This window comes from Myotis yumanensis, unplaced genomic scaffold (genome assembly GCF_028538775.1).
Source record: "Myotis yumanensis isolate MYYU_CA2020_CCGP unplaced genomic scaffold, mMyoYum1.0.hap1 SCAF_10, whole genome shotgun sequence".
Taxonomy (NCBI): Eukaryota; Metazoa; Chordata; class Mammalia; order Chiroptera; family Vespertilionidae; genus Myotis; species Myotis yumanensis.
The window spans coordinates 47,918,518-47,944,882 of record NW_027223761.1 but is presented as its reverse complement, the minus strand read 5'-3'; the positions used below and the strand labels follow the sequence as shown (position 1 = coordinate 47,944,882).

Genomic DNA, 26,365 nt, shown 5'->3' with positions numbered 1-26,365 from the left:
AAGAGAACAGTGTGCCTAGGTGAGATCTGCCAGGATGGAGCTTTGGTTTCACTCACTCCTCAGAGGGAAGTCCAAGCTCAGTGTCGTCTTTAAGGCTCTCTGTGACCTGACCCCCACCTGCCTTTCTGGCCAGATCCTCTGCAAGACTGTAAGTTCCATGAAGCTAATAAACATGTCTTATTCACCTCTCCATCCTTAGGACTTAGCATAGGCCTGGCCCACAGCAGTACCTAGCAAATGGTAATGAATGAATGCATGCATGCATGAATGAATGAATGAACGAACGAAGGAACAAATGAACACATGATGGAATGTGTTCTTAATTGTGGTATTTGGTTCAACATAGGATTTATACATACAGAGTTCAAAGAATTATTATATTGGCACCCTCTGTTTGTAAGCATTTGTTGATTTATAGACCCTCTCAAGATGAGGATTAACTGAGAACAGATGTGGATCCCCTAGCCTAGTACAGTATAGGTATAATAGAGGCCCGATGCACAGATTTGTGCACTGGTGGGGTCCCTCAGCCTAGCCTGTGCCCTCTTGCAATCCAAGACCCCTTGGGGGATGTCAGAGAGCCCGTTTTGGCCCGATCCCTACCCTTCTCCCTCCCCTCTTCCCTCTGAGATTCATTAGTCTGTTCCATGTTTCCATGTCTGTGGTTTCTGCTCCTGCATTGAGCGTCTGCCCCCTGGTGGTCAGTACGCGTTATAGCTACTGGCCAGTAGGCTGGTCACTTAGGCTTTTAGATAGATAGATAGATAGATAGATAGATAGATAGATAGATAGATAGATAGATAGAATGTTCACCTTTAGTGATCCTTAAGTAGTGTCCGCTACTTAAATACACACACACACACACACACACACACACAACCTGTGAGAATGGAATCATCATCCCGCTTTTACCAATTTACATAATACTGTACTCTTTGCATACTCATTGAGCACCTACTGTGTGCTAGGTACTCTTATCAGAAGGGATAAAGAGGTAAGAACATTTCTACCTTTGTGAGCTTACATGCTAACAAGAGGGGAGCAGAGACAGAAAACAAACAAATGAAGAGAAATCAACGGATAAGGCCCAGAAAATTTTAAGTAATCTTACCCAGTGACACACAGCTAAAAAGTGATAGCATCTCTAGCTAAGTGTGTTTACCCTGAATCACTTTCCCCACCACATCACACTGTTTAAACTAAGTGAAGCTCAAGTCAGCTCATTATGTTGTGTATTAACAGTCCTGGTTGTGGTCAGGAAGGTAAGACCTTTGGCAACAATGAGATCCAAGCAGCATTTGTGCCTTTGGGATACTTTGACTTACCTTTCCTGCTGACGGGAGGATTGATGCTCCATACACAGTCTAAATAGGACTTTTATCCTCGTTTGCAAGGCTTGTGTAAAGACATGATTACAAAGACAGATGTGCAGGGCCTTAGGAATAATTCTGTTTATAGCAATATTTCAAATGGTTCTCTTAAAGCTACACTGGGTTGTATTGTTCACCAAGCTAGTTTGTGATGCATATTTAACTATCCGTGCATTGTTAATCCCTGATGAGCCTCCACAGCCTCCCTTGGAGGCAGGTATAATTTTGGGTAAGATCCTAAGCATCCTTTAGTTGGCCCTGTAAAAGGAGACAACAGAACCAATGGAAGGGGCTTTGAATAGAACTGTGAGAGCTCATCTTTCTCAATTCTGTGCACCCCACTCCCCACAACTGGTACCAAGCACATGTGTGGCTTCACGTGTGAAGGCAAAGAAGCGCCATGTGTTGCAAAGGGTCCCTGAGTCCAACAGACCTGGGCTGAAACACTGGCCCTGCTACGTACTAGTTATAACTTCGGGCAAGTCACTTCACCTCTCTAAGCTGTTAAATGGAGATAATAATAGTACTTACCTTGAAGAGTTATTTTTTGGAGAATTATTATTTAAAGAATTATTTAAGATAATGTTAAAAAAAGCACTTAGTGTGCTACTTAGCCCATGATATGGGCTCATTAAATGTTAGCTATTGTTATGATTATGATTGAAATACCCATTGCTGAGAGCCCTGGATATTAACGAAGACATTTGATAGAGGCAAGATGAGATATGCCTTTCAGGAATATCGATTGTAGTTTTTAAATCTCTAACCTATAACTGACTGAAACAGTGTCATGACTGCCACAAGGCCAGGAATTTGAAAGATGGCTTCAGAATTAGTCTCCCCTTGAAATAGTAATACCAATTTATGTTGTCAAGTGCCTCACAGCATATAAAGATTTTTCAGCCCAGACAGTGTGGCTCAGTGCTTAAATGTTGACCTATTAACCAGGAGGTCATGGTTTGATTCCTGGTCAGGGCACATGCTTGGGTTGCGGGCTCGATCCCCAGTAGGGGGCGTGCAGGAGGACATCTGATCAGTGATTCTTTCTCATCATTGATGTTTCTATCCCTCTCTCCCTCTCCCTTCCTCTCAGAAATCAATAAAAACATATTTTATATAAAAAAAATTTAACAGATATTTCACACATTCACATACGCGCACAGCACACACACACAGATATCCCCCCTTCCCCCCATAGCAGCACCAGCCCCGTGAGGCAGCATCACACTGAGGCTCTGGGAGTTGCAGCAATGTGCCTAAGCAACGCTGGTCCTGGTACACAGCATGTCACGCCATGCTGGGAGCCCAAGTCCAGCTTGCGGCCTCAGCTGGCCTGCTACCCAGCACTCTGTGCTGCCTCCCCACAGGCCTCTGTTTCTCCTCAGCTGTCACCACCCCTCCTGAAGCCAGTCCAAAGGCCAGTGAAAGCACTTGGATGGTGGCTGTCTCTCCGGATCCCCTGCTGTGTAGGCAGTACCTGCCTGGGCTCACTCTGGTTCTGCCACGTGCTACCTGTGTGACCTTGGCCAGGTACTAGACTTCTCTTGGCTTCCTTACCTGAAAAATAGTTAATATCAGTGCCCACCTCAGAGGGCTATGTGATCATTAAATTATATGAGGGATGTCCACACGTGGAACACTGCACTTTCTGTCTTCCCCACACCTCCCTCCCAAGGGCACTCTTACTCCAGGGAAGTGAAACTCATCATTGAGTTTCAGGGATCACAGCCAAGGGACTCCTCACATTCAGGGAGTTAGGCACCAGGCTTTGTTTCAGAAGACCTGCTCCCCACTATGTGAATGGCTCAGCAAGTTGCTCCACCTCCGGACCCTCAGTTTCCTCCTAGGTAAAACCACCATGGGCTTCTGTGAGAATTCAGTGAGAAAGTACAGGCGAAGTGGTTAGCACAGTGTCTGGCACAACTCAGACACCAGCAAGGGGCCACTTTAGTTGTGTTATTTGTGTTATCTGCTCCTGGCACAGCAGAGCTGGTACAGGGCCCTCCCACCAGGGGCTGCAGCCCAGCAGACACCGTCAGAGTGCTTCTTGCACCGTCGGCAGTGACTGTGGGCTGTGGGCTTGGCAGGAATGGGCCCCCACCGTCCAGCCCTCCGAGGAAGGGAGGGAGCTCTTCCCTGAGAGGAGTGTCTTGCTGTTTGGCATGGAGAACAGGATTTCATGGAAGCAGCTTAAGTCAACATGCCCTGGACTCAGCAACCAGCCTGTAATGAAATGTGAGCTAAGGTCCCCGGCACTTTGGTTAGGTCTGTGGAAACAGTGAAGTCAGGTTTTATACAAGTGCTTACTCAGACCTCTGGATTGCCAGCAACGTAGCTTCCAGTCTCATGTCAGAAATCCTTCCTTAAATCCAGCTTCATTGTGTGTCTTCCTTCCTGACAAACACACAAGATAACTGTTTGAGCAGATCCCTGTCCCAAAAGAGCACAGGTTACACGGCCCATCCCCTACCCTCAGCACACCTTTGTCCTCAACTCTGGGCCCAGGGGACTTCGCTTCCTCAGTCCTTCGAGGGTGATGATGGTGGTGGTGGTGATGATGGTGGTGATGATCGTGGAGGTGATCATAGTGATGATGATGATGGAGGCGATGCTACTGCTATTGTTTTATCAATGGGAAACAGTTGGGGAGGGAAATGACTTGAAAGTAATGCAGCTAATCAGTGTCAGAGTTTTAATTAAATCCAGGCCCATTGTTTCCAAGTTCTCAGCTCTCACCTCAGGCCCCCTTCCCATCCAAAGAGGTTTCCTTGTCAGTCATCTTGTCTTTCTCCCTGACCATCCACAGGATGGAACATTGGCTAAAGAGCCACCAGTTTCTTAGTGCTTGCCATTTCCCAGGTACTGAACTAAGTGCTTGACAATCGTCACCTTAGTTAAGGTTCATCAGAACCCTATGAGGTAAGTGTTCCATTTTCCAGCTGAGGAACTTGAAGCTCAGAAAGTTAAATTCCTTGCCAGCATTTCTCCCACCCCCACCCCATCAGTAAGGGGCAGATCTGGCTCCAAGGACCCTCCTCAGCTCTGTGGAAAACGGAACAATGTATTGCAACCTCGCCTGGATGCTTCGTAGCTTTTGCATAGGGTGGGCATGCGCAGGAGCACTGACAGCCCCTCCCTTCCCCGAGTATTTTTGTTAGCTTTTCATCCTCTTGGCTTGGAGCTACTTCTGAAAAGGAAAGGAATTTAACCTCTTCAGGATTGTCTTTAAAATTGGAAAAGCCTACCTTTTTGTCACACCCGAATGACTTCCAAAGAAGACTTCAGGCTCGGTGGCATTTTCCAGTACAGCATTTCACTCGTGATCCCTTAGACTTGCCATCTGCCCTCCATTGGCTCTCCCTCCTCAGAAGCCTCTGTCCTCACCACGTGAATTCATTCCTTGTTTCCACTACTCTGCGGGCCCTCTGCAATCTTGACTTCCATAAATGACTTTCATTTGAGAGACCCTCTCACTACATTTTATTCCTTTTGGTCCAGCTCATAGACGCAGTACATGGCAAAGAATCTGCCTCTAAAATGCTCAAGCTGATGGGTTGTGATTCTTATCATTTCACTGCAATCGAGTTTCATGGAATAACAGGTGGAGATGTTTGAGAGATTCGGTGGTACAGGGTTGGAGGCAGCATGTGCGTGGTATTTGGAGAGAGACCAAGCCAGACTCTTTCTTTTCCAGACTCAGCTTATCCAGAGAATAGGGCTAATGACACCTGCCTTGCATTGTTGTTTTCCAAATTAGCTTTAATATGCATCAATGAAATGCCTAGCACCATGGCTGGCATTCAATAAGCACTCAATAAAGTATTAGTATATATTTTTAGAATGCAGGACTAAATCTAAATTAGCCAAACAGTCCTTAGACTCTAACACATTTTATGTTTGAGGGCAGTTAATATAGTGAAGTAGCCTCTGTCCTCAAATCCAGACTCTGACCGTCATTTGAGTCTATGTGACCTTGAACACCTTGGTTTCTCTCTCAGAAGCTCGGTTTCTTTGTGGTTCCTGAGACTCTCCACTACCAACACTGGTCACCAACTCTAGATCAGCGGTTCTCAACCTGTGGGTCGCGACCCTTTTGGCAGTTGAACGACTCTTTCATAGGGGTCACCTAAGACCATCCTGCATATCAGATATTTAAGTTACGATTCATAACAGTAGCAACATTACAGTTATGAAGTAGCAACAAAAGTAATTTTATGGTTGGGTCACAACATGAGGAACTGTATTTAAAGGGCCAGAAGGTTGAGAACCACTGCTCTAGATGAAGCATCATTAATGTGCTGGCACCCTTACCCCCAGGTAATAGCATGAGGGCCACAGAGCATTAGCATCAGTCTGCTCTCAGGACAGCAAGCTTCCTGTGAGCTCCATTCAAGAGCAGAACACAGCCTCCACAGAGAGAGCACCCAGCACAGCTCCACACCTGCACACCTGCACACCTGCGCACCTGCACCCACCCCTAACATGCACATTGTCTACTTCATTTACTCATGAACTTTTCTGGCTTCCCTCTGTGTGGGCAAGGGTCTAGGCACTGAGAATCAGACAGCCACAGTCCATGAAGGAAGCAACACCTAGTATAAGACATGACTAAAGCTCTGATGATGTGTGTACAGTGGGGTTTGCGAGCACAAAGCCAGGAGCAGTGAGCTCGGCCAAGAGAGGATGCGGAGAGGAACCCGGGAAAGTCTCTCCCAGGGAGGAGACTTGTAAGCCAGACCTTGAGAGGGGACTCCCTGGTGACAAAGGAGGGAGGAGTCCAGGCAGAGGGAAGAGCACGCACAGAAGCATGAGCCATGCAGGAGCACCATCTGTTTGGAAAGCCCACCTGGAACTGACTGGAGGACAGGAGCCACAGGAGTGTGGGCAGGAAGTTAGGTCAGAAAGGTAGGCAGGGTCCAAATCACGGAGTTCACTGAATGCCTCACTTGCCTCACTGGAAATCTTGGATTAAAAAATGTTTCAATGGCCCTGGCCAGTGTTGCTCAGTGGTTAGAATGTTGGCCCTGAAACTGAGGGGTCGTAGGTTCAATTCCTGGTCAAGGGCATGTACCTGGGTTGCAGGTTCAATCGCAGCCTGGTCAGAGTGCATGTGAGTGGTAATTCATCGATGTGTCCCTCTCACATTGATGTTTCTCTCTCTCCCTTCCATTCTCTCTAAAATCAATGGAAGAAATATCCTTGGTTGAGGATTAACAAATCAAAAAGCTGTTTCAATGCATGTTGTAGATTTTCCTTTCAGACTCCCCAGTAGGGCCCTTTCTTTAGCTCTCTCAGCTTGACTTGGCATAGGTTCTACCTTTACTTGGGGGCGGGGGGGGGGGGGGGGGGGGCTTCTAGAATCCTAGCTCAGATCCTCTGAGCTTCCAGTTTCTTCTCTATTGCTCTCATCCCCCACCAAAAAGAAAAGCAACTCACAACACATATTTAATAACAATAATGACTAGGTGGATAGGGAACAGGAAAGCTCTTATCAAATTAAGTCACAATTGACCACAAAAGAAGTTCAATGACTTAAAAAAATAAGCTGCAAGTAGCAACAGGGTTAAAAAAATTAAAGCTCTAAATATAGCAGTTGCATTAGTGCTAGATTTTGAAAATAGTAACTCAATTTTATTTACGAGGCAAAATATAATTACATTTAAATTTGAGGGAACAGAATTTAATTCTTATTAATGACAGAAAGACTGAGTGAGATGCTTTATTGCCAGAGAAATTGTCTTACGTTCATGGATGGGAGAGAAAATTAGATCCAGCGTTGAGCATTCTCTCCTGTTACAAGTCTCATTTGTGTAGCCGGAATTGTTCCCTCTCTGAGGCAGCATTAGCTTCTCAGCCCTGAAAGCACAGTACCGACATCCAATTAAACATCAAAAGGAAATGATCAGACTGGACTGTTTCTGTATAGGTATGTTATGGGAGGGGAAACTCAGGGTTAGAATTTCACCCGAGGAATAACATCCACTGAGACTTGACATTTCCTGTACCCCTTCCCAGCAGCAAGTGCTAGCCTAAAATCAAAGTTCAGAATAATAAATATCTGAGAGATTGACACCGAGGCAGAGAAAGAAGAGGAGGTGCTGGGAGCAGGTGGAGACGAGCCCACCCATTGTCTGGGAAGTCGTGCGGAGGTTTAAACACAATGAGATGGTCAGTTCCTAACATTTAATCAAAGGCTGTGAAATTGGGTCCAGACAGGAGGACTACGAAATACTGCCAGAGTTAAAGGTTGACAAACCAGGAGCTGTCAGCTTTGTAATTTAGTAGAATTCCCCCCCACCCCCCCACCCCCCACCCCCGACAGCCCTGAAACCTTTTCTATCACAACCGGAGCTCTTCAGTATGCAAATATAAGCCCTCCTGAAATTGGGTTTCTGAATCAGGTTTCTATTTGGATGCCCAAGCTGATATCTTACATGAAATCTCTGGTTGTCTTCCTGAATCGAACTGCTGGTATGATAACTTGTAATTTAAAAATAATAACTGTTCTTGGAATGGAAATTTTATAAAGCTCCTTTATGTATGTGCTTCATGATTGATTCAAGCAACAAATCCCTAAGTCTCTGACATTGCAGATGGTGTTATTCTCAGGAAACCAGGGTTCAGAGAGCTTGGGTGACTTGGCCAAAACCACTCTGGGGAAACAAGATTCCAGTCCAGCCTTCCTGGGCTTCAGAGCCCATGTTCACCCCCTGCATAACTCTGCCGTTAGCTCTTGCCAAGGTTTATGCTGATACTGTCGATGAATCTGGCATCAGGTTTCTAAAGGGCCACTTTATAAATTTGGTACGACTTCCAGGAACCAGGTGAGTTGGATCACGACCAACAGTGTACCGGACACTACCACCAGGGTACAAGGGAAAGAGCAGTTGCTTTCTGGGGTGATCAGATGGCTTCTTGGAGGAAGGGGGATTGAAGGTGGGTCATGGAGGTTGGATCTGAGTTGGCAGAGGTGGAAGGAGGAGGCAAGCCCCTTGCAGCAGCCTCCTGGGGAAATCAAAAATCTGCAACAAAGATGAGACAGATCCTGGAATTTTCTAGGGTATTCGTGGCAGCAGTGAGAGGGGAAGAGGTGAGAGAAGTTGACAGGCCTCAGATCATGAAAGGCCTTGAAAGAGTTTAGGTTTGATCTGTCAGTGGGAGCCACTGGAAAGTTTTAAGCAGAGATGCAGCACAGTCAGGTTTGGTTTTAGGAAGATTACTCTGATACTGGCATGCAGTTGGAGGCACCTGGGGGACATCCGGGTGGAGGTGTCCAGGAGAGAGTTAGATAGATGAGCACATGATGGGCCTTTCACAAGGGATATCATGGTTGGAGGTCTTTGGGAAGAACATTGAACATCAGCCTGTCTTTCACTTCACCCTTTTGGGTCCTTTCCGTGGGGTTTGGAGAGTGGTCCAGCCCTGGCTGAACATACACATCCCAGTCTCGTTCTTCGGCTTCTCTGCTCACCGGCCCTTGGCTAGCTTGTTATCCTTTAGCAAAGTCAGACCCTAATCGAAGGCCTCCTCCACGCGAGGCCTGAACACCTCTAGGCAGGAAGCCCAATGCCCTCCAATTAAGATGAACAGCAGTGGCTGCTACTGCTTCTGAGAAGGGTGCTTCAAAACGCTTGAAATGCTAGTCCTGGGGGAAGGAGATGTGGAGACCGCTACGCACTGACACACCAAAATCCACTCTGCTGCCTGGGTTGAAAGCTTCCTCAGCTCCTTGAGTGAGGTGAAAGGCCGCGCAGTTTCCAAGGCTCATTAGCTGGCTGCCATCTCGACCCGACCAGATCCGATCCAGGGGACAGAGCCACGGCTTGGAGCAGCAACCGGGAGGGAAGTTGAAAAGCTCAGGAGAGTGGCTTGGTTTGGCCTCAGTGTCAAAAGGAGACTAATTACTGTGAGGAAGTCGGAGGCTCCTTCCTGTACCTGCCTCCCCTTCTGGCTTCTTCCTGAAACCGGCCCTGAGACTAAAAAGCCATCTGCCCCTTCAGTGAGAGAAGGAGGGAGGGAGAGCAGGTGCTCTCTGCAAACCAATTTGTTCAAAACATAGGGATAGCTGGCCTGTGGGAGAGAAAGTTAGCTTGTAATTAGTTGATGGTATGCCGGGCATTTGTTCTCAGTTATGCATTGGAAGACTTGAGTTGCTTGAGGATAGGAATAATTTGATATAATTTCTGAATCCCCAGTCTAGGGGCATCTAACACACGGGTGTGCGATACGAGGACAGGCAGAAGTAGGTTTATAATTGTTCGTATGGAAAAAGACATGCAGGTTATGATTATTGCAAAAGTGTCATAAACTCTGTGTTTTGCATACTCACAACTACAAACCTATATTTGCCCACCCTATCTATTTTAGATCAGCTTTAAGATTCTGGTAGATAGGTGCCATGATCACCATTTTATAAATGACAAAAATAAAGAGTCGGAGGTGTGCAGTATTGTTTCCCATAGCTGGGAGGTAGCAGAGCAGGCCCTTATATCCAGCCAGCTTAAACCCAGCCTCTGTCCTGTGCACAATCATAGAGCCTTGAGTGGTTCCATCGGGCACCTGCCTCGTACCACTGGAATCTGGCACTACGGGAATGCGGCAGATCCGTTTCCCCGGGCAAGACACTGTGGAATGCGGAGTTTAACCTGAGGATGGCAGGGCTTGGAGGTAACATGAATAGCCCTGATAAAAGTCCACAAAAAGAGCCCTGGGAGCACAGGAAGTGAAACCCCTTCCAGCTGGGGCACCAGAAAGAGGCCTCGAGGAGGAGGTGGCTTTGGAGTCAGAACTCAAAGCACATTTAGAGGATAACCCAGACCGTGGAGGCACAGAGGAGGAACCAACGAGTGTGGTGAGCGCCCCACCCCCACTCCCTTTTAGCCATTTGTCTAGCGGGGCCCTTTACTAGTACATGCCCATCTCCTAAGGCAGCCATCAGTTTCTTGCTCAGATACTGATATGCGTGTCAATGTGCAACAAAGGGCAAGGCATTCCTCTCTCGGTGCCCTCGTGTTCCTATCTGTAGAATGCAGAGCATCTCTGAGGTGCCTTCTCTTGCTGTGACCACAAAAGCGGCTCTAAATTGTCCTCCTCTTTTTGTCTCTTACCCCTAAACCTGCCTAAAGGAGATCCCCTGGCCCGGACCAGCCCACTTCCTGCCCAACGTCAGCTCGCTCCTGGCCCCCCCTCCTTCTCCTTCCTTCTCTCCTGTTCCCAGGGTCCTTCACCTCCAGCTCGTTTCCTTCAACATTCACAGCTCCCTCATCTCTGTGCCTTTCTCCTACATCCACCTTGCAAAACCCAGGACCATTCCAGCCACTCGCCATCTCTGATCTTGGAGCTGGGCTTCTGAGCACCGGAGCCAAGTCACATCCTGCTCGTGATCTTTAGCATCTCCTGGGCCCTCCCAGCTGCAGTCCTCTTGCATTTTGTGAGTTATTTCTCTCATTCCCAAGGGGCTCTTTCAAACTTCCGCATCTGTTCATTTGCATCCTGCTCAGCCGAGAGTTCTACCTCCCTGAGAACAGCGAAGCATTAGTTATGCGCTTTTCCATTATCCCAGCCCGTCCCTTACACGGGTCTCTGCCTACCTACCTCTCACCAGAGGATGAGGTGCCCACCACGCCTGCCCCTCTTTGTGCTCCAGATCCAGTCCTCCAGCTATGCAGAGGAACCTCAGTTGTCGACATCATCCCCTTGCTCTTCCCAATATCTTCAATCCCTCCCTTCCCCTGGACCTTTCAGCACATAACTGTGATATGGTTGCCACACAGTGAGTGTTTGTTCTGTGGAAGAGTGTACAATACCAGGCACATTACATGGTGTTCGTTTAAGCCTCACATGAACCTGAGATGTTGGTGTCTGTATCTTTGCAGAAGAGAAAGCTGAGGGACAGAAAGATGAAGTCCCTTGCCCAAATCACACAGTTAGTGGGATGGTTGGATGACATGATGGATGGCTGGGTTAATGGATGGGTGGAGGATGAATAGACAAATAAACAAAAGGAAAAGTACTTAATATGAAGAACATTGGGTCAGGGTGAGGAAGGAGACTCAGACTTTTATTTCAGAGATCCTGTAGTTTAGCTGGGATGATGATCTAATACATAATTAACCGTCAGGGAGATATGTCATATTACATCTGAGATTTTGCCTAAACCTGGTCCCACAATTTACAGACCAAATAGCTGTGTTAATCCTAGTGACCTTTCATTCTAGCTAAGTATCTTTGAGCAAGTCCCTTAATCTCTTCAAGCTGTTTTTCCTCAACTACAATACGGGAGTGAAAATACCATTGCACGACTGTTGGGAAAATCGAATGAGATAACACTTGTGTGCCACCAACAATGGTCCTGCATTTCCTCCCTTTTTTGCCTCCAAAGCTGTGCAGTGTGGCTTGGACTTAAAATGTACCAGGATTTCAGAGAAATTCCCCAAGCTGTGCACTAACTCAGATGAGTGAGTGATGAAACAACATCCTAGTGGGAATCATTTTAAATTATTTAACCCTCTATTAAAATGTCTTAAGCCTTAAGACATAAGGTCACTCTAAGAACCTCAGATCCTAAAAAAAAAATAGAACAGTTTTCGTTGCCATCCCTTTTGTGCTAAGCACAGGCTTATTAAAGGGCTTCCCAGGAGGTCTCCCTGGGCCAAGCCTCTATTTATATACATCCCTGGAATTTTAAAAATAGCTGCACCTGGATCTGTTCCTCGCTCAGCAGGAAAGTGCACAGATCCTTGGGTGAGGTCCCCTCCACCCCCCATTCATGTCAATTTTGAGCATCTTTGCAGAGAAGAAATTTTATGGGAAAATTATCTATCAGTCTCTCCCTTTAGGGGAAAGGCACGGCTTCCCCTACCAGCTATTTTAATGAACAGGATTGTAAGGTAAGTCAGGACAAATTAAACCATAGCCCCAAGATAGGGCCTTCATCCAGGCTCTTATGAAATCAACATTTAATGAGAGGAGCCTGGGGCACAATTAACCAATAGCTAAACCTTCTATCTTCCCCTACCCTTTTCACCTCTTCCTCATGTATCCACCTCCGTTACAGAAAGAGAATAGTAGTGACACAGACATTGGCATGAAGGGTGATGTGTGTGTGGGTGGAAGGACTGAGACATTTGAAACTTACAGCGATTTTGGTTGAATACTGGAGAAATGAGTTTCTTTTCTTTTCTTTTTTTAATCCTCACCTGAGGATATTTTTCCAATTGATTTTTAGATAGCGCGGTAGGTGAGAGAGAAAGACATTAATGTGAGAGAGACACATCGATTGTTTACCTTCTGTACACCCTCCGACTGGGGCCAGGGATGGAGCCTGCAACCCAGGTACATGCCCTTGACCAGAATCGAACGTGGGATCCTTCAGTCCTCCAGCTGACGCTCTACCCACTGAGCAAACCCGGATAGGACAGATAAGATGAGTTTCTAAGAAGGTTAGGCACAAAGGAGACTGAGCCCGTGTGCATATGTTTAACCAAATAAATTTTGCACAGTATGGCACTGAGCAGAGTTGAGCCAACTGACATAACACCTCTTCCATGGAGCTTTTAAAATTCATCTGTTCTCTCAACAAATATTTGTTGAAAGCTCATGCTGTGCCAGGCCTGGTGCCTGCTGTCAGGGAACCACGATGAATAAAAGCTAGAGCCTGCCATCAGGTGGGCTTTAGAGAGATGGATGTGGACAGGTGAGGCAGGGCAGAGGTGGGATGGGAAGGGGAGTGTTTAGGAAAAGACCTGAGGTGTCATTGGGCCTAACCTGGTTCACCTCCAAAGACCTATACAGTGCAGTCAAGAACTTTATAGGCATGGAATTTAGAACAGTGGGGCATTTTCACCTGTTTTCAAGAGGATGCCTAGGCTACAAATATAAATAGCTTCTAACTGGGTTTTGAAGGTCTTGGCTGATGGAACCAGAGAAAGGGCTTAATATCCAAATTTTGAGGCTATTACTAGAAAAGCAAATATTTTGCTCTTCAGGAAGATGCTACTCTGCCAGGTGACTAGGAGTTGTGCTAATACAGGACATCTTAGGTCCCCATCAGTCATTCATGTACATAGCATAGTTTACATAGAGCTTTTCACATATACTTCTTTCAATTATCCCGCCTCACCCTGTAGGGGACCATTATTACCCTCCCCATTCTGGTGGTGAAGAAGTATGGCTCAGAGAGATTAAGTCATTCTCTCAAGAACTCCACAGGGACCCAAGGAAATTGGGGGGTCAGAATCTAAACCAAAGTCTATCCTATGAATTGTGTACTGCATGGAACTTCAGAAGAGTCCTCCGGCTCTGACCCTCCAGCATTTAGTAAGAAAGCCCTGATGTTAATCACATGAAAGTCAGCCAGCGTTTATCAAATGCTCACCTGTACTGCGTGTGTTGCATAAACAAGAATTCACAACTGATCTTCTGACTTCAGTCCGGTATACTTGCCACTCCACCTCATTTCCTTTTTTATAAGACTGTATGGGCACAGTTGATCACACGTGGCACTAGGCTAGCAGCTTCCCTTCCATTCATGTTGAGGTTTAATTGATTGAGCGTATGTCGGCCTGCCATGCTAGATGTCAGTTCCTTGAGGTCAGGAAAGAACACTGTCATAGTCACCACTGGCTCTCCAGTGCCCGCTAGAGTGAGAAATTACGAAATTAAACAAATGAGCGTAATTCCTACACCAGCTCTCTGCAGAATGGGTGTCATCCCTGCTTTACATTTGAGGAGACTTGAGACCTAGAGACCAGCCGTGACCCAAATTTCACAAAGTCCCACTTACGTCACGTAAAGGGCTCATGAGCTGTCAAAGCCCATTCTTTAGCATCATACTGTTAGGTTTTCACCACCACTCTGTGAAGTTCTGTTTGCTTTAATGTCAAAGCAGAATCTAGAAGGAAAAATAAAGGAGTTCCTTTTATTTCAAGTACAAAAGAATATATATATATATATATGCACTAGTATATATAAATACAATAACAACAGTGCCTATGACTTGAGGACAAATGATAAAGTAGCATCTCAGGCTTCTGACATGTCAGTGGGTCCATCCGCTCAGGCAGAAGAGAACCTGGACACTGACAGGTTGTGTGACTGTCAGCACCCCATAAACATCAGGGTCCCCCTGTTCAGGCCTCTTCCATTAAAATGTGTAAGAGCTCACAACCCAGCATGTAAAGGGCAGGTGGAGGGGTGCCCGGCCACCAGGCAACTGGCGCTCCAGGCCAGGAGAGCTCGTCTAGAGGAACTGGTGAGGAAATGGGGCGTTTGGATGGACAGCTCCGCGATCTCTGGATGAGAACTGTGGAGGATCTCATTTCACTTCACGTCTATCCAGGGTCTGACTTGTCACAAAGGATAAACAACAGAGCCAGAAAATGGGGAGATGTGCTTGAAGAACCAAGTTCCCTTCAAAGGAAAAGGTGCCCCTTTGCCTCTCCGTTCCCTTATCTGGAAAATGCCTGTCTTGCAGCATTGCTCTGAGGATTGTCCAATGAGGAAGAAGCACCAGAAGACCACCTGACCTTGTAGAATTCCCTTGCGCTGTCTGGGTCTCAGTAGCATCACCTCTAGGAAAGATAGCAGCATTGTTTAACAGTTCAATGAGACATGGTACATGAAGGGTGCTTTGCAAACTGTAAAACCTGAATAAGTGTTCATTATTAAACCAAGAACAGCTTTCCCACACATTACCTCATTTGATCTAACACCAGCCCTGTGAGATGGGTGAAGTGGGAATTATTATTCCCGTTTTACAGAAATGGAAAGCAAGGCTCATTGAATTCCATAACTTTCAACTTGCAGGTTACCCAGCCAACAAGTGGCAAAGCCAAGGGTAGACCCCAAATCTGTCTGATCCTAAGATTTCTGGTTTTCCTTCATTGCACATAAGCAAAAAGGTGCGAAAGTGAGTAACGGCTGCAGATTATGTGGTTAGTCTTGGAATGCCAGTATCAGTCTGTGTTTTGTCTGGAATATGGTTCCTGGAGGGAGGGGATCATATCTTATTGACCTGTGGATTCCTGGCATCAGGCAAGTCTCTGGCACATAGTGGGCATGCATGGAATATTATTGGAGGAATAATGAATCAGTATGAATTTATCGATACCTGCTATGTATTAGGAACTCTGTACCCTCTGAACTGGGTGCTATCATCATCCCCATTTTACAGAGGAAGACACTGAAGCTCAGGGCCAGTGGATAGACTGCCTACGGTTGAATAACTGGCAGAATTAATATTTGGAGCCACATCTGATTCCAAATCACTAGCTTTTCATCCCACTGCTTCCAGCCTGCTTAATAAGGGATTGAACTACCTATTGGCTAAGACCTGAAGTCAAGTTGTGGAGAGAGCCTGCCTCCTTGGCTCTCCACCTCCATCAACTCTGCACGCCCTGCTGCCTGAAGCACCCAGGCAGTAGCCCCACCTCGCTGCCACCATAAACTGCTACCTGAAAGAGTGCTGAGTACACCCAAACAGATGCCAAGCCAATCTTCCCTCTTGGCTTCCCTGGAAGCTCTAGCCCTGAGTAGAAGCTCCGCCTCCAGAGTCACCAGGGGCCAGGGCCCTAGGAGCAAGGTGCAGAAGGGATGGGAACTGCAGAAACAGGACTCGAGGAGGCCTGGGGCTTGCAGAGTGTCATTGTGGTCTGTGTGCAAAGAAGGGAAAGAAGCTTGAAGGGCATTCTGAGAAAGGCCCATTCTGGGAGGACTGCTTGGTGGAATGACACTGCTATCCCCCCTCCCCTCACTTGGCAAGTTTCCCTCAGGGCAACTCACTAGAGATAAGCAGATAAATAGTCCTGGACTGATTTCCACCAGGCTGAGTAGGGTATTTGTGATCTGTTTTACAGTCTCAGACACCTATAGCCCCAGGCAAACACAGATTAATCCATTAGCCAACAACCGTAATTAAGGGTCGGTTCTGTGCCAAGATTTGTGTTGGGTATCAGGCCTAGACCTGATTAGAAGAATTCAATCCAGACTCGGGCATCCCTAGTCTGATACTGAGACAGACACAGAAACAGCAAACCGCTCCACCATGTGGTGTGGGAAGACCAGGAGCAATAGAACAACCACAGGATGAACTGAAGGCGACTCCTCTCAGCAGGAGGGACACTTGAGTTGAGCCTCGGGGTAGATGATGCTCTGTAACATGGAGGGTACTTACGATGTAGACATGAAGTTCCCTTAGAGCCGGAAGGAATAATGCCATCAGGTCCCCCCTGCAGTAGATGAGGAAACTGACACCCAGGGAGGAGAAGTGACCTTCCCAAGGTCACATAGCAGATGAGTGGCTGAGCAGGCACAGATCTTGCAAACCTGATCCTTGGACTCCTAGTCTAAAACGCACTGTCCCGAGAAACATTTCTTGAGTTTATGGCCTTTGCCGTTTGCCAAACCCTTTCTGTCATCCATTTTACTGCATGCTCATCACAGCCCTGAGGGTCAGCACAGGGCCATGAGGCAGCATCAGTACTGCCCACACTCCGCACATCAGAGACGTCAAGGAACCTGGCCAAGGTCACGCAGCTCAGAAGCTCCTGAGTCTGGCTCTAGGTCAGGGCTCTTGCACCCGTTTTACAGCAGCCTCTCTCCTCTGGGCAGCTGAGGAACCCAGTGTGTTACTGTCTGTAGCATCTCCCTTCTCAGGTAGTGTGCTTGTCAAGGTGTCTGGCATGGGAACTCACTATAAATGGTAACTCACTGTGTTAATTTTTAATTCTTGAACATTTTAGCCATTGCCTTATAGACTCATAAGAAGGACTGAGCCTCTAGGGTCTCATTTCTTTTTTTTCTCAAAAAGAGCTAGACGATTAGTAGCTTAGAAGGGAGTAGTATTGGGCAAATTCAATTCGGCACAGGTGCCAATTAACTTAATTTGAAAGAAACTAAAGGTGTTGGGATTTTCATTGGAAGATGGTTGGGCCATGAGGCACAGAATCAAGTCAGGGTCTCCCTCTAGAGCCCTGGCAGGGGGCATCGTGGCCATGGTTGGTCAACCCGGTCCCTAAACAGCAGTTGTGTTTGGGAGCCTCCACAGCCTCTGCCTGGATGACCATGAAGCTACGCTGACCCCAGGCCCCAGGGGCTTGTGAATCAGGTCATGTACGTGTTGGTGAAGGGCCAGACAACTCCCACTGTGGAGTGCCTCCCGCCACCCTATCTGATTGCGTTGGATCAGAGAGGCCATTTAGATGGTGCTTAGAATTGCAGTGGCAAAGCACTGAACATACACCCGGCAAAAGCACAAACCAGCCACCTCCTAGAGTACATGAGGCCCAGGGTCCAGCCTTCCTTTCACCCCTCGTCAATCAGAGTCAAGGCTGGACCAAAACGCAGGCCCCAGAACACACCCACAGCCCTTCTCTGGCGATCGTGGACTCATCCTCACTGTTTTCACACATAACCGGCTTTTAATTAAATTTGACTTTTCCTCCCATCTGTTCAGCGGGACAGTCCCCTTTGGAAGTGGCAAGCACAGACATGGGGACAGGCTGGCAATAGGGGAAGCAAACAGAACAGAGCCCTTCCATCCATCCTATTTTTTGAAGAATGGGTTTGGGACAGGCTTCTGCCCGGAGAATTGTTCTTGTCCGAGGGTCATTGTCCACGGAGATTAGCTTCCCCAGCCCCTGGAATCCCGACTGCTCCCAGGAGCCAAGGCAGGTAGCCAAGTGTGACTCTTGTTCCCAGCAACAACTTGCTCAGTACTTACTTTTTTTCTTTCTCCTCCCTCTCCTGCCTCTCCTGGCCCCTCTTCTTCCTCCCCACAGAGATCTGTGCTGCCGACTGCGGGGGCCACGGCGTGTGTGTGGGGGGCACCTGCCGCTGCGAGGAAGGCTGGATGGGGGCGGCCTGCGACCAGCGTGCCTGCCACCCACGCTGTGCCGAGCATGGGACCTGCCGTGACGGCAAGTGTGAATGCAGCCCCGGCTGGAACGGCGAGCACTGCACCATCGGTAAGACGGGCCGGCGGGCCCGGGGTGGCTTCTCTGGCCTGCACGGTGCCTTTGTCTGTCGGGTACTTCAGGGCCAGGGCTGACCCCACTGCATGTGGGAACTGGGCAAAAAGTCCTTTCATCTGGTGACATTATGGTTGGCATTTCCTAGACATCAATTGGACTAAAACTCATCACTGGACACTAACCTCCCTTCCTCCCCAATCTGCATTTCCCAGAGGCCAGCTGGTTAGCATGCCTTGCTAGTTAGCCCTTCCCAGGCCAATTGCAGTGTAGCTCTGCGTTAAGGAGCCTGGGTTCAAGAATGAGGCAGAGGAGTCTCCCTTAGCAGCTGTGAGCAAGTCCCAGTGCCTCTCTGAGAGCCTCAGTTTCCTCACCTATAAAATGGGAATAATAATGCATGTAAAGAGCTTAGAACAGGCTGGCACATAGTATAACACTCGATAAATATAGCCATTATTATCATCAAATTCACTCTCTGGTTGGGAGGTGCTGGGCTTAGCTCTGAGCCCTTCACACCCACTGGCCTCCTAGTCCTGAGCTCCCAAAGATTCCCGGAATCCTGGGGAAAGCTTCCCACAGGCCACATCTGCATCCCATTAGCCTAGGACCCCTCCTCCCCTGTCCTGGGCTTCCGTCCTGTCTGCGTTTGTCTCCTTTCTCCTCCCTGGGGGGCTCCTCGGCACCAGGGCCCCTGCTAAAGCAGCTCTGTTGGCAGCTTTCAAAACAAGCCGATCACTCCCTTCCCTTCTTTCTGCCTTTCCCGCTGCTTTTGTTGATTTTAAACACAGCCAGACATTTTGCTTGGTTTATTATCTGGAATGAACACTCACCAAAAGCTCTTTATTGAATCAACTGGTCTGTGGATGTGTGTTTTAACTTCTTGGATTTTTTTAAAGGCGGGTTGGATCAGATGGTGCGCACATGCTTCCAAAGGCAGGATTCTGGGTGCCTCTCCCACTCTGAGAGTCACCTCTTGAGTCTTATAGCAACTGGGAGACGAGCCCCAAAGCTTTGGGGGGGGACAAAGGAATTCTGAGCAAATGGGCCTCTTATCTCATGGTGTTTTTTGTTTTGTTTTTTTAGGTCCCATTCCTTTTGTTTTATAGCCTAAAATCCGTGCATATTCACCATCCCTGCCCTCACAATATCACTCTTTATAAATGGCTGTAGAATACCTTCTACTTAATACTATTGATAATAATGGCTCCTAATTTTGAATACTTTTATTGTGCCAAGTGCTGTGCTAAAGGCTTTCACTGCATTATTTCATATTCCTAACAGTCACCCTATCAAGGCACACACGTTATCCCCTCCTCTTGCAGAGGCATTGGCCCATAGCCTTCCCAGAGGCTGTGTCTCCCTGTTAGGGTTAGCTCAGAGTCCCACACCTAACTCACCAGACCACACTCTTTTCAGCCACACAGAGCCCATGGCAGCCCTCCCTGCTTTTCCATAGCATTCGTCTTGCTGTGGCTTCTGGGTGGCTTCTTGTGTCAGTGTCATCTTACCTTGTGATGGACCTGAACCCCCGGTAAAGAGAAGGGACTCAAGTTCCTGGCAGGCCCTCTTCCTGCACCTCTGCTTCCCCTTTCCAGCGTGACTGAGGACAGCTGACCTTTCAGCCTCCCCAGCCCACAAGGGGCCCAGCCCTATTAAAACCAAAATCAGAGCTCAGAGGGAAGACATTTCTGTTTTCCTGGCTTGCTCACAGTCTTCAACTCGGCTTCCCAGGTTCCAAAAAGTTATGGATGTCAGACTTTTATAAGATAAAACATCAAATTTGAGTCAGATGATGAGGGACTTAGGGACATTCTCTCCAGCGCAGTCACGGATGACGCATGACCGGCTTGTGGGCAGGCTGGGCTACATGTAGTGTCTCATCTCGTGGCTGTTCATCAGCCGGACCTAAAGAATGTCCCTTTTGTTTTGCTGCCAAGAAGTCAAACCACCCCCTCTCACCTCCGCTGCCCACCCTATGGTGAGTCTTTAAGAGCAGATCCCTCCTCGGGATTTCGGATGCATCTTCCCCTCCAGATAAGACATCCATCAAGGTGAATGTGCATGATTCGAGAGGGAGGTTGACAGTCATAAATACCAGAAAAATGTCACAGGACATTGAAGCAGTAATGGGCTAGTCATAGTGGCTCAGATGAAAGGACGCTGGCTGGGAATTCCATTACCTTTCATTGTGTGGTGAGCATTTTCCGTCCCTGTCTCATCTCCCCGCATGGCAACTCGCTCCCCTGGGTCTCTGCCTGTGGCCAGCTGCATCCCTGCCAAGCGAAGGAGCACCTCAGTGCTAAAGGAAGGCTTTGTAGCCTTGGGGACAAGAGGGCAGGGCCAGGCCGTGCAAAGGAGGGAAACAATGGCGGTGCCTTTTTTTAAAATGGAAATAAGAAGGAGAAAGTCCTTTTTAAACTTAGTCGTTAACAAGAAGCACTTTCTTATATTTCCAGGGAACTTCTGCTCCCTGTGAGGATCATTTAGGAAAAGGAAAAAAATGCTGATGTGAGAAGTCAGAAATTCAAGTGTTACATTTTCTCTTGTTACCAGATTCTTATACAGCAGGTCATTCTACTCTCGCTAGCTCTGATGCTAGAGTATATTTATGCCGCACACCAGGGAGAGAGCCAGGATCCACAACACTGACTCGGAGATTTCCACGCAGTGAAGGCAGAAGCGAGGAGGGCCTGTTTATTCACACTGCCACCCTCTCTAAACAGAAAAGCGGGACTTGATTGCTTTCAACAGCTGGCGCAGACAAATAAGCCAGGTCTGCGCTCCTCATGGTCCAGTCCTCAGCATCAGGACCTTTTACCCCAGTGACATTTCCCAGAGCAGATTACTAACCTTGGAGTTGAATAGCTCCTTTGGTGGTTTTGCTCCATCTTTTAGCATAGAGGTTGGTTTTTGGAATAAAAGGGAATTTGACAGTGACATCCTCGTTATCAGGCAGTTGTGGGGTTTTTTGGTTAAAAGGCAAGGATATGTCACATTGAATTCTAATTCCTTAAGAATTATCTGTCTCTTTGCATCTTCAAGAAAGGTCAGACAGACCACAGGGTCCGTGGGGGCTTCTGTTTCCCCCTCTGTGAATCACAGAATGGGGTGGCGGAGGCCTCCTGGTGTCCACAGCACGGCACACCCATCAGTCAGCCTGAATCTGAGCTACCTGCTCCTGAAAATACCCAACAGATAAAAAGGGATTTCCTATTTTTGCTCTCACTCGTCACTAATGCTCCCACATGTACGTATCAGGGATTTTCAACCTTTTTCATCTCATGGCACACATAAACTAGTCACTAAAATTCTGCAGCACACCAAAAAAATATATTTTTTGCCGATCTGACCCCAAAAAAAAGGTATAATTCTGATCCATTCACACTGGACAGCTATTGTTGTGTTGGCTGTTGTCGTTTTTGTTTTGTTTTGATTTGACAATCTAAGGGAAGTCAGTGCTCCTAACTAAAATAGTCAAGAATTGCTTGTTTTAAAAATTCTTGTGGCCCACTGGTTCAAAATCGCTGGCGTATATGGAACCCAGTTTTCCTAGTCCAGAAGTTAAGGTAAGATGGATTGATTTCTATCTATTTTTCAAGTATATGGTAAACACAGAGTCACCAGAAGCATGCTTTGGGATATCTTTTCCAGAAATTTTATGGCTCTCTTAAGTCTAGGGTTTGACCTCCAATTTTTTTAGAGAAAGCTGCAAATCACAGTTAAATTTAAGAAGGTGTTCGTTTTGGTTTTTTTTCTATTTCTTTGATAGCACTGCTCACATTTTGGATTACTTCTCTGATTGTTATTTTATTCACTTCAGTGCTCCTGTCTATAAAGTCTCAAAACACATGTGGGAAATGCCAGCTTCTGATTACATTGGTGAAATTCCAACCTTGACCCCAAAGCTGTGATTATTCAAGATGCCAGATATACAGAATTATTTACTAGGCTTCAGGAGAGCTGTCCAATCACATAAGTCTTGATTCTTAAACAAATCCTCCTCTGGGAGTAAAGATCAAAATAATACTCTGATGATGCAATTGCTACAGTGAGCAAAGCCAGATGAAGAGAAATTATAAAGAAAGGCCACAAAACCTTCTGGAGTTCTTTGTCCACTTTCAAATGGTAGCCCTCAGAGTGGGGTTTTGTTTTTTTTCTTTGTTGTGTAATTGGAGAATCCTCAACGAAAAAGTCTCAAGTCGCTCACGAGGCATGGGTGCCTGTGTGATGGCCCCATGCATATCCCTCCTCAGAAGCATTCTCTCACAACATGGCCTGTGACCTGACAGGACAGATGCTTATGGGAGTAGGTGATGGTTCTGGGAGATTTTAGCCCACACATGGTAGGGGTGGGAAGCGAGGAAAGTCAGTGGGCCCTATGAGTTCCTGTCAGGATGATGCCCGTTGGCCATTTACTCATTGACCATCCAAACAGAGAAGAGTATTAATGTATCCAACATCTTAACAAGAACATGACTTTGATGGTTTTCCATTTGTCTGAAAGAAATTTAGGTGATTATAGCCACCCCAGGCATCGCCTGCTATAATGAGCCTTGTTTAATCTGGCCTAATGTGTTCTTATGATACAACGATTCAAGCCATCTGAGGCTCCTGGGGAAGAAGAGTGAAAAGCCTCTGGCCATGTTCTCCATAACCTCGGATTGGGGGCCCCCAAAGCTTCTTGAGATTATCCTCAGAGAAACTTTTGTTGGTATAGGCAAGTCAAGGAGAGAAGTTTTCATGTTGGAGGTCATAGAGATGCTAAAAAGGTCCACGACCTCCCAGATCAACCTCATGCCAAAGCTCAGAGTCTGTGTCATAAACAGCTGTGTGCCACCGCTGTCCTCAGCTACTTGCATAGTGATGGGAATGTAAGAGCACAAGAAACATGTGTGCAGTCTTGAAAAAAATAAGACTGGCCCAAGAGGAAAAATGACTCTACTGCCATCATCTTCATCCTGAAGTTCTGAAGAGAAAGATGAACAAATTTTGTGAAGTCTGAATCCATCGTTCATAATGCAGACTTATGGAAGTTTTGCCATCTTTACGTAAAGTTAAGACTTTAAAATCATGATGAATTTTTAAGTGACCATTACTCATGGCCATGTGTGCCAAGATTATCAAGCAATTAAAGCAATAATAGTATGGGCTTCTGCATAAATGGTATTGGACTTCAGAGACTCGGTTATCCCTTATATTTTCAAGAGCCAGAGACAAAGAAGCTCTATTTCATTCCCAGGGAACTGCTGGACTTAGTATGGACTGGCTGTTATCAGCTTTTGGATTCACAGTGTGGCTTGAAGTCACTGTGCAAAGTGGCCTCTTGATTTGTGGAGTGAGAATTTGAAGTTTGTTTGTTTTGTTTTTTAACATATTTTATTGATTTTTTACAGAGAGGAAGGGAGAGGGATAGAGAGTTAGAAACATTGATGAGAGAGAAACATCGATCAGCTGCCTCCTGCACACCCCCTACTGGGGATGTGCCCTCAACCAAGATACATGCCCTTGACCGGAATCGAACCTGGGACCCTTCAGTCCTCAGGCCGATGCTCTATCCACTGAGCCAAAACAGCTAGGGCGAGAATTTGACGTTTTGAAAGTCCACTCCTACCCCCTGAAACCAACAACACTGATTGCAACATGAGTCTACCTCTGTCACGGCTACTGGCTGCTATTGCTGCCTGCAGTCTGGAGAAATTAGTAAGCATCTTTTAAAGGTATTAAAAGCATATTTACATTCAATAGAGATCTTTATTACTAAAACATTCGCAAAAATAGAATGGCACTAGAAAAGAGAGAGCTCTGAAGTCAGCATCTGGGTGTGGATATACTCTGTACTCATCGCTGGAGCCAAGGTATCATCATTAAGTTTGGAGGCAAAGTGTTTCTTGCTGGAGAACTCTCAGAGTGGATACTGTGTGCTGGTGTGGCCATTTGGATCACAGTGTTGGTGTCTCATTCAGCCTAATCATCCTTCCCAACCCTGTGAAAGACATCTAGGCTCACTCCATCTCTCCTGTAGCTGGAGGTCAGAGTTTTTACAAGAATGTGTGATTATGACCCTCAGCAAAACCCTGCAGATCTGAAAGCTACGAGCAACAACTGAGCCAGGAGATCCTGCATGTTAGTGCTGCCTGACAGCACATCCTGGGAGGCGATGTCTGAGAAATTTTGATCCCTTTGCAAAATTAGATGAATGAACTTGACTAAGACAAAAGTGACAGATGAACCAAGAATCATGAAAGCCTTCGCCTTAGCCAGAGGTGCTTCCCAGGATGTTTTACCTGTGGGCTGGCCTTGGTTTTCATTGTCTGGCGTTCCACAGCTTTGTTTATTGGCTCCTGCTTACTAAGCCACTTGCCTTCATGTTCCCTGGTATAGCTTATTATGTTGTGGATGCCACAGCATCTGTCAGAATAAAGGGGAAGATGCAGGCTCAGTTAAAACCTCCCCTTCCCACATTTCCACTTGGTGTGCAGCCTGCAGGAGTATATTTCATCTCGAAACAGAGACGGCATGGATACCCAGACTAAGAACAGAGCCTCTCTTCCACCAGTCTTTTGAGGCAAAGATATTCTGATAAATAACAATAGTATCTATCCAGAGGATTGAAAAAATAAAAATGTATGGTTTTTTATGAAGAGAGTAAGAATGTCCCTACAGTTTAGAGAACCCTAGGGCTTCCAGATAAGGCCCTACCATTGCAGTCCGGTCCTACTTACGGACTTTGGATTCATGTATGAAATCGAGCTGAGGATGGGGGCCAACCTGGCAGAGAGCATCAGGCCCTTCAGGAGACGGCCATCCATCTGGCCTTTGTGGGAGCACACATGGAGGAGTCATAGAGAAGGGGGTGAAAGGGAAGCTCCTCAAATGATTTAGGGCTGCAGCCAAAGTGGGAAAGGTGAAATGGGGTTCCTGATTTATTCCGAGAATGAAGAGGTCTGCCCTACTTTAAACACACATATATGCACAGTGGGGTTTCTTTCAGAGCAACATTTGACCCCCACCCATAAACTAAGATTGCCAAATGATTCAGTGCTTGGATACAACCCCTCCATTGGGGAACAAAGCATATATCATTCTGTCTTTTGAGTTAATAAGCATTGAGAAGGGGTCAGGTTTTCTTTTCTTTTTCTTCTTTTTCACAATGACATCCATTGACCGGCACCTCGCAGTCTTTGTAAGATGCACCGAGGAGAGATGCCTCTTACTTAGAACACCAGGCATGCGGCACCCAAGTCTAGGTGGGCATATGTGTCCACAGAACATTCGGGAATGCAGACAGATAACCTAGTGGTATATTTGACTAAACACTCAACCCACTTCCCTAGAGCGTATCAAAGATGACTTCAATATCACATAGTTCTAAATGCCAGTTTCCTAAGGACCCCTCTGCCCAAACAGGGTGCACCTGTTTTTAAACCACTGCTGCCCCATAAGGGAAGTTGGATGCTGCTCTGGGTAGACAAAGGGCAAGTTCTCGTTTTCCATAGAGCTGAACAAACCTGGCAGAACAGGAGGGCGGCCACTTTCGCAGCTTCCCATCCTCCTTTTCCTCCTGTTTTCCTTACCCATTCGTCATCTTGTTTGTATGATCATATTTGGGTGCAGTTCCTTTTGGCCCTTCCTGGAGAATGTTGCTTGCTCTCCCTCCTCCTCTCTCATGGTATCCTGTCTTTGATTTTATTTTCCCCACCATGGCAGGTCTGCCCCAAATGTGGGTGCGCCCCCTTTGTCTCCTCAGCACCTGGCATGGTTATGTGGCAGGCAGTGTTGCACTTATTTGATCCTACCTTAAATGTCCTGTCTTTTATTTCCCAAGCGCACTATCTGGATAGGGTAGTTAAAGGTATGGTCTTCCTTCCTCTATTTTCCTATTGTCTTTGTGTGTGTGTTTGTGTAAAAGCATAAAGAAGAAATGCGTATATAAAAAAGTGTATATACACCCATAAGCATGGTGTCTAGATACTGCCACATCCCCAGCTTTGTCACAGCATCTACTGCCCAGTGGGTGGGTGTTTCGTC

General features: G+C 46.8%; 1 protein-coding gene across 1 annotated transcript in view; it reads left to right on the top strand.

Moving 5' to 3' along the window:
* TENM4 (teneurin transmembrane protein 4) overlaps nucleotides 1-26,365 on the top strand; it is a 743,366-nt gene that overhangs the window by 602,942 nt on the left and 114,059 nt on the right. The window contains 1 exon segment of the mRNA XM_070425699.1: nucleotides 18,149-18,334. Coding sequence (XP_070281800.1) covers nucleotides 18,149-18,334 — 186 coding nt within the window.